Source organism: Macrosteles quadrilineatus, unplaced genomic scaffold (genome assembly GCF_028750875.1).
Source record: "Macrosteles quadrilineatus isolate MER2022 unplaced genomic scaffold, UCM_ALF_1.0 Scaffold_5__1_contigs__length_97177068, whole genome shotgun sequence".
NCBI classification, from domain to species: domain Eukaryota; kingdom Metazoa; phylum Arthropoda; class Insecta; order Hemiptera; family Cicadellidae; genus Macrosteles; species Macrosteles quadrilineatus.
Window position 1 is genome coordinate 17788186 of NW_026542598.1, and position 9389 is coordinate 17797574.

Sequence of the window (9389 nt, forward strand, 5' to 3'; positions counted from 1 at the left end):
TGAAATAAATAAATCCATGAAAGGTTTGCTGGATTTGAATTAGAATTACTAACAAGACTATCGGTTACCAAGTTAAAATTATTTACCTTAGATATTAATTCACAATGATTTTACTAGAACTTCGATTTAAAAGTTTACCGTAGTATAAACCATTAAACCTATTGTACAAATTTTAATAATATATTACCGGTAGCTAGTTGTTATACAATTTTTATACTGAGCAAGTGCAAAAAGACAAAAAAATTGTATTCCTCAACATTTCATTTCATGGTCAACATTCTTTCTAAAATATGATGGTAAAAAAAACAATCTTCTAATAAAATATAATTTAATAAATTCAATAACTATGATGGTCTTGAATGTAAGATTTGCAATTCAAATTTTGCAAATATAGTTCAGTTTTACATAGGAATATCGTAACCATGAAGTAAGGTTATCATTTTTATTATACTTTTTAGTCAAATAAATATGATCTGATCATTAGTCCCTGCCACATTTCATGTGTAAAAGTTAAAATAGTATGGATCTTTTGGTAGGTACTGAATTCAAAACTAAGGTGTTAAATATTTCATGCAGTGGTAATTTTGTACTTTTATTTAGTAAAATCCATGCAAAGTAATTTACAGAAACAAGCTTACACTTTGCTTGGCTACAAAAAAATAATTATTTAAACATGTGAACATGTGTTTTTTACTAAACTAATCCACACATTGGTAAGTTAAAGTAAATATTTATGCCTTCAACATTTTACACTTTGACACAGTTTACTCACTTTTACTTAAAATTTCAATTGTATTAAATTTCAGTGAAGATTTTTGGTTTAGAAATTATTTATATGATTTTGTCATTGATACGATTTTCTGGACGTTTCAGTGTATTAAGTGAAGAAGAAGATTTATAATATTTATCCATACAACTATTATTTGGTTTAAGTACTGCTGTGAAAGAATATTATGAGTCAGAACAAAAGGACATCAAAAAAAAAACAACAGTATAATTTTTCTTTATTACACACACTGTTTGTTATAGCTATTGAACAACGCTTGTTGCAGCCACTAAATTGTCTCCATCAAACAAAAAGTCCAACTTCCTTCAGCTATCAGATCTATATTTTACCAACTTATACTCAACTGAAAACAAAATAAGCAGTAGACAAAGTATTGCCCTTATAATCATATAAAATATTGTATTTATCGGGCTATCTTGAAAGCATCGATGAGCAATTAAAGTGACAGACCCTCTCATTACACAATCTTGTCTTGAAAATGAGAAAAAATTCAAAAAGTTTAATATTTTCCAATGGTTGAAACAAAGAATCACCACACAAACACAGACTAGTATCAGGGTGGATGCCATCACTTGTAGTGTAACAGCAGTGTTCAAGTACACTTTACCAAAAGTCCAAAGCATTAAGAGTCTCACCACCAAACCAGCAAAGAAAAGTATCGACAACTTGTTGGATATTGCTTGGTATTTGATGATATTATAGAACTGGAACACAACACCTGATTCATCTTTCTGGAAGTTGGAAATATACGCCGATGATACATGAATGTGTATCACAATAAACACAATGGTTAGTATCCCTAGCCCTATTAGGAACATCTGAAATATGTTTTTGAGTTTTATAAAATCTTTACCATGTCTGTGGACTGTAATAAAAGTCTTACAAGTTAGAACGAATGTGTAAACAATATACACTATACTGTAAAGTGCCTCATGAAAGGTTGGTGCGACGGATTCAACCTCTACCTTTGTCAGATATAATCCGGTTGGTAGGTGTTCTGCTACAAATCTAATCTGGGTAAATATGTGAGTATTGACGTTGTAAAGAGTGAATGCACCAAAAACAACACGAGTGTATTGGTCTACCCAGCGTCCGTCGATGAGTCGGAGCAGCTTGTAGTTATTCTGATACCTTGTTGTGCCGAGTTTAGCGATATAACCTCCGCGAGGATAGCTTATGCCACTAACACTGTCTGAGAATGGCAACTCAGAATTCTTAGGGGTTTGGAATGTCCATTCGGAACTTGAGTATTGAGCTCTCCATTCAATCAATGACCACTTGTAGTCGTAATTATCATTGTCTTGTACGTCCACACTCCAGGCCGGGATGCACTCATAAATTATATTCTTGAACACTTCATTGATACTACATGTATTTGGAATGACTCGCAACTGACGAAGCACAGGAACACCGATAACCTGATAAGTGCAATCACTTGCCCAGGAAATTATTTCTTGCAGAAACGAGTCACTAAGACTGTATTTGTTGTACCACATTTTCCTGTAAAATGTGTCCGAGTTGACTACAGTATCCATCAAGTAATCCAAAAACTGACTCCTATTGCTAACTTTGGAGAAACTCCTGATGTAGTTGTTGCCATGTAATTGAAACATCATTTTTATGTGTTGGTTAGCATCAAAGTAACGGTCTCCCTGAATACCTGCCACTACTACAACAATGATAACAGATGAAATTAAGACTAAATTCATTATTTTGAAAACTTGATTAAGGCGTTCTCTTTGCTCCCTTATATTCGTCATGGATTCGATGTTCAGTGGGTGGTAAAAACAGCTTCTTCTTTTATGTAGTACCCCATGATGATCAATTTCATTTTTCATTTGTACGACGTCTTCGGTTTTCAATTTATAATTTGAAATCGGGACTAAATGTACAAAATGAGATGCCAAGATTACAGCCACTAATACTATTTTAATTGGGATCAAGACAACAAAGTGATTTATCATAGCAAAGCCAATGTAACTTATCCATTTTTTGCTCTTATTTTCTCCCATTTTCAAGCCGTAAAGAATGATGAAGTAAGAACAAAGAGAAATGGTAAGTATACTACTCATCCAGGCAATTGCATAATATACAGGCCTCCTAGTGATCACTTGAGAAGATCTTGATAGAACTACAGGCAAATGTGTCATAGGTCTGTAAACCTTGTATATCATTTGAACAAACTTTTCATAAGAAGTCATGTGAGACCGTTTTGCTGGTTTTAAAAACATTGAGTAAGATTGTTTATTTCCTACTGAATAATATCTTGATTCTGTTTCTCCTTCATATATCTTAAAATCATTTTCTTTCCCTTGGCCTTCTATGAAGTAGCTCAATTTAAAAATTGTCTGAAAAAATACAATAAAAAAGGCATTTAAAAGGAAAATTTGGACTCCTTTTATGAATGTCTTAGTTCCAACTGAATAGTGATAATCATCAATGCCTTCATGTTTATGTTTGTCCAATTTAAAAAATGATATTCCGATAAGACTGGCCGACATAATTATTGAACAAATAATCACAACTCTATCAAGCTTTGTCATTTTAATGTCACGATGTCGAGAAAATATACCAGCCAAAATGTGACAGTGCGTGATTCCATGTTTGAGATTTTCAAAAAAGATTCTACTTAAGCTCCTGAAATCGTCAGCAGTTGCTGGGAATAACAACGCTTCAGGGAATTTATTATTTCCTAAAGCGATCCATTCCTCAGCAAAAAATGTGTACACTGTGGATGTATTTATGTCATACAAAAGAATTTTTTCACAATACCAATCAGAAAAACGTCCATTACTGTCATGCCAAATATGAATTTCATTGATTGTTCCTAAGTGAACAGAAGTACTCAACAAGAACCAATCATCAGAATTGTACCTTAGGACTTTCCGTGCCCTAGACTTTAATATATGGGCATGGCTCCTGCCACTAGTTCCTCTTATCTGTACCCCGACGTTAGCATTTGTACTTGCCATAAACCTACAACCAGTGAAAACTGCCAAGATGTAAAAATACTTATCATCAGGAAAGTTGTCTTCCAAATACATAACTTCTCTGGCTGCTGACTGTTTTCGATCCTTGAATATCGCTAATATGCACAATAGTAAAAAGACAAGCAAAACAGTTACCACATACAGGACAATGTATGGATTATCTTTTACAGTTAAAAATAAATGAACTTCTTTGAACGGATCGACTGCTTTTGGAGGAACAACAAAAACTCCACTGAATATACTCAGATGTTTGCAAGTGCAGTGAATCGTAGAATGGCTTGTCTCTTCTCCAACAGAACAGAAATTTGTCACCCAAGTATGTTGAAACCTCGTTAGACAGGTATTGCAAAAATAATCCAAGGAGAAATTAACAGTCTTTCCTGGAGGAGTATTCGGACTAGGTATCACTCCTATATACATAAACTGATTATCATTGATGACTCTGTAAGGAACATTAAAGGTAGTCATGTTGGCATTGATTTTTGTTGATGATTCCAGTATAAGTTCATAGTACGGCCGGAGTCCCAATTTAATGCTGACTAAAAGCTCATCTGATGAATCATTTAAGATGAACTTGGCAAACATTTTACATCTCGGTGGGACATCTACTCTTATCACATTGACATAACTGTCCAGATCTTCATCCTTGAGCAACTTTAGATCCAGTTGTGTAATTGAAAGTGAAATAGACCCATGTTTGAATGTGTTTGAAACATTTAAGTATAAGTCAAAAGGTTTGGGCAGGATAGTCAGAGGTATCATATCAGTTTTCAGCCCATCCGACGATTCAAATCTTTGGAATATATCTACACTCAGGATATTTGTAGATAAACGTCCAACGACTTCCACCAACGATGGACCTGCCTTTATAGTTGTCGACTGAATTGTTAAACTATCTGTTTCATTGGAACATCTTGTAAAATATACAGGGAGTTTGATGGAAGATTTCTTGTTATTGTTTATTCGGGTTACAGCCTCCAAACAAGAATCGGTCAACGTAATGAAAAATGATAAATTTGAACTCGATTGTAATAACAAATCATTTAATTTATTAGACTGCCTGTAACTAACTGAAAATGTTATGTCTTTTATTACATCCTGAAAATGCATCACAGTTTCTTGTAAATCTTTAAACTGATTAGAATCTATTGTACTAAGTTTATTTGCTATGGATGATAAAAGCCCGTTTAAAATCAACAGTACTGACTCAATAACGTTAACCATGACTATTACTAAATCGTTGAAAGTAATTCTTGTGAGAAATGGAATACTAGTTCCAGTTACTTGGTTTTTAAATATGTTAACAATTAAACCTATATACATTGTCATATGTTTTGCTGATGATGATGACAACTTAAAGTTTTCTTTGGATGAGAGAGAATTAATAATGTATCTTAAAGTTAGCAGACCAGTTTTCATTTGAGAAAGTGTCTGTGGGCGTACTGAACCAGTTTGTATTATGTCAATGCACTTCTTGAACACATAGTTACTATTTATATGATCTGGTAAAAAATCTAAAATATCCGAAAGTCCATTAACTGCTTCATCAAATTTTCCATTTTCAGCTATCATTTGGATTGCTGTCAAATTTGATTTTATACTTTTATTCGTTGGATATTTCTCTTTTTGAAGGGCAATCTCATGGGTAGATATAGCAGGAACGCCATGAATGCTGTAGATAAAAATAACTACTATTTCTCTTGATAACTTTACATCAGTCAAAGTTCCAACGTAATCTGTATTAAGCATTCTACCATTAAAACTTTCAACTGGTTCAAATTTATGTTTGTTATAGTATTCGTACACCAGTAATTTATCATCGTGAACAAATCCCGAGCATGAAATTGTAAACAAAGTTTGAGATACAACTCCACTTTTAGGAGTGACTTCACAAGACCCATTATAGGGCTTGTTATCAACACTCACTTTGGTACTAGCTTTGGAAATTCCATACGATACTTCAAAATTATAAATTTCTCCTGCTGTTAATGAATTAGGTTTTATGCTAAGTAAGTGTGAAGGGTATGTTTTGTCACGTATACTCTCTACACTTTGCACCGTGTCATTATCATTGCCATAGAAATAAGACCAGCTAAAATTACCAGACAATGTTGTTGTTGTATTTGAGGACGTTTTTACCTCAAACAACAGGACTTCTGATGGGATCACTTTGCTTTTGCAGTTAGCAAGGCATTTTATACTTATACCTAACCCTCCAGCTGAAACTACAATTTCTTGACTGGCAGATTCTGGATTCAAACTTGGTGCTGAAATAGTGAGTGTAAACAAATAACTTTTCCCTACAACAAGTCTCTCCGGTTTTACCTGCATTGTATTTCCAGAAGATTCAATAATATTGTTACACTCAGGGCTACAGGTCCACAAGAAGATGAGGTGATCCTGGTTTTCTAACGGCTCATTTGGGTCGTAAGACTTTGCTCCAGAAATGAAAATCCCCTCCTCTTTCCTAGTATCTCTTCTATTTCCTCCTTCCAAGTGTACAACCAAAGCTTGCTTCTGAATTTCAAAATAGCAATCCATATAATTTCCGATAACCTTTTGATCTATACTAGTTACTTGTAGTCTCATCTTATATTTACCGACTTCAAGTGTAAATGGAGTTATAGTCCAAGGCACTTTTTCTTTGGTTTTGTGTGATTTTACTATGGCCAACCCAGGCATTAAGAAGACAAACCAATCAAGCCAGGAGTCTGGGCGGGCATTATTGATAGTACTCTCCCAAGTGATGGCTAAAGACCGATAGTAAATTGATGTATACCTCGTATGTAAAGCACAATCACTTATTTGAATGTCTGGAACCAAAGAATTTGATTTCAAGTGGAGGTTACCAAAATTAATCATTACATCAAAGGAATTTGAAAATACAATTGTTTCAAAGTTCCTTGCTGTGACACTCACTTTTGCTACATAACCTATTGATTGATACCCGGGTCTGTTGACTAACCTTAAAGTTTCACTGGATTGTTGCCTGTATGGAAAATCTAAATTGGTCAAGTAGATGTCCTCACAGAGTGGTAGTTTGTGATCACAGAATTCATTCATTTTACAATCTTCCTTCATTTTCATAGGGTATACATAATACTCGCCATTGTAATCCTTATAAGAGACTTTGTCGCTCTGAGTGAGAGAAATTTCAAATCCTTCACTAGTTGAAATAAGAATATTAAGTCCTACACCACTGTATTGAGTAGTCACAATAATTGTTGCTTTAAACAAGAAATATGTTTTTAAAGAATGTTCTCCAAACAGTTTAAAAGGAGTTTGAGAAAAAAACACTCCAAATCCAGTTGCTAATTTTAATTCAAGCCCTTTCGGAATTCTATTCTGGCAAAATTCACCATAATATTTGTTTTTATCACAGTAACAAGAGGCTATTTGGTAACCAAAGCCATCAGTACATTTGCCATTATTCTTGCAAGTGTTATCACCTTCACACATAGATTTACTTAGGCAGATCCCATCTTTATCCACGTAAGAGAATTTGGAAAATGGGTAATAACATAAATTCATTGTATAAGTATAATCTCTCTGTTGATCAAGACAGAACCCACACCAACCACAGTCTCTTGTGTCTTTGCAATCCATCAAACAACTTTCTTGAATTAATAGTAAAATTATTATAATAGTTAAAATCATTTTATATTCAAACTAATGGTAGATGTAAAATACTTATTTGTTGACATTAACTGTTGACACACATGGCAAACTATTTATTACTACAGAGACTTTCAGACTTGGTAAAATGTTTTGCATACATATGATTTCTCTTTATTTATATTGGTAGAGTGTTGAGGGAAAATTATGTTGTCATCTATACTATTATATTAGGTATATAAAAATCTAATGGAGTCCGTCTGCATATTGTGTATTATTATACTAATAAAAACTACTGAACCGAAGGCAATGCAGTGAAATTGATACCAAATGATAGGTAGGTATGGACGATTAATTTAATAATGCCAGGACTATGTTGGCATACCAAATTTTTGTTAGTAATTCAAATAATTTCAACCGGTGTAGTAGGTCTCTAGAAAACTGTCAAATAAGATGCAGGGTTTCACTGGTTTCAGTACCAAATTGGATTCACCATATTATCACAGTAGTGTATATGGTTCAGAAACTTTATTGCTGGGTTTGAGAAATAGAGTGCAGAGAAAATATACGGGCCATTTACGATAGCGGAGGGTGAGATACGAAAGAACAGAGAGCTAAGAGGAATATTTTAAACACCTAAATATGCGTGGAGGAGAGAAGATACATTAACTTTTAAAAATGTATTCCAATGAGTACCACAAATAAGACGACTACTTGGAGGACCAAGCAATGAAAGACTTCTCCAGACTTGGGTCAACACTAGCATAGGCAAGGGATAGAAGAGTATGGGAGGTCAAAATCCTCGGTTTCATAGTGGCCATTGAGGTAATAAAAGGTACGGTAACTGATAATATGTAATTAAAGGTGGGATGTAGTTACTTCATTCATTAGACTATACAAAGTTGTTAGTTTATATTGCAAGAAATTGGTCTGTTTATTACTACTGTTGGAATTTTTATTTTATTGAAGAAATAACTCATAAACTAATGAAAACTTGAAAACATGTGTCAAAAAAGTCATAAAAAATCTGTAAACTATCTTACTCATATTTTCTTGTACCAATAAAATTTTTCTTGCATCTAAATTTTTTTATACCTTATCTGGCTTCTAGGGGGGGGGGGGGCAGCCGCCCCCCTGCTCCTCTCTGGGTACCCCATGGTAGATATTGAAATTTAGCCACATTTGAGAGATAAATTTGAGTGAGTTGTGGTATCAAAGAGATTAAGGGTATACTTCCATATCTGTTGGCACAAACAACAGAATTCATTCACAGAATTCAAACAATTAAAGTTCATTTATTTCATCCTTTCGATCAACTAGATCTTGTTCATCATAGTAGTCACTATAGGCAGAGTGGACTGGACACTCCAGTAATTTTCCAATGTGTTCATTAAATTCATAACAATTTTCATTGATTTCAGTGATTGATAAGAATGATTTTTTTGTTGATCAACTAATTCAACATAATCATTTTCTGATATAGTGTCAATAAATAAAAGAATATGATTGAGAAGAACATTATTAGGTTAGAAAATCTGACAATGGTTTGGTGTACTTCATTTTGTAATTTTAAAGGAATGCACTAGTGAGCTGATTAGAGAAATGAGGTTGTAAAGGCAAAGATAGAAAGGGGAGTAATAAGGCAACAGAATCAAACATTCCAATTTGGTCAGTGTAAACCTTAGTAGATTTTGAAGATTGGATTTTGAATATCTTGATGAAATAACAAATAATAATGTGTACAATATTAGTAATTTTGAATATCCATATTCTTGATTCTTTTGTCTGATGTTGGAGGGATCAATGAAATGATTAGAGAATTTAGATATGAGTGAATATAATTTAGCTTTAGGCTTGACTAGTATCATATTAGTCATCCCATCTAGATGGACCAGCTCAGCTACCCAATTAAAAAAAAAATGTAGTTTTGTGAGCCAGTCACTGAATGCGCTAGTGTCTAAAATTGTATTTTATACCTTATTTTATTGTTGCTGACG

The 9389-nt window shown here is 33.6% G+C and overlaps 1 protein-coding gene across 1 annotated transcript; it reads right to left on the reverse strand.

Annotated features, from left to right (window-relative positions):
- Window positions 1–1020: 1020 nt before the first annotated feature.
- Window positions 1021–4879, reverse strand: LOC128995430 (polycystic kidney disease protein 1-like 2). The gene has a single exon (XM_054420447.1). It carries the CDS (start codon window positions 4537–4539, stop codon window positions 1093–1095), a length of 3447 nt encoding a protein of 1148 aa, XP_054276422.1. The 5' UTR covers window positions 4540–4879; the 3' UTR covers window positions 1021–1092.
- Between the last annotated feature and the right edge of the window lie 4510 nt (window positions 4880–9389).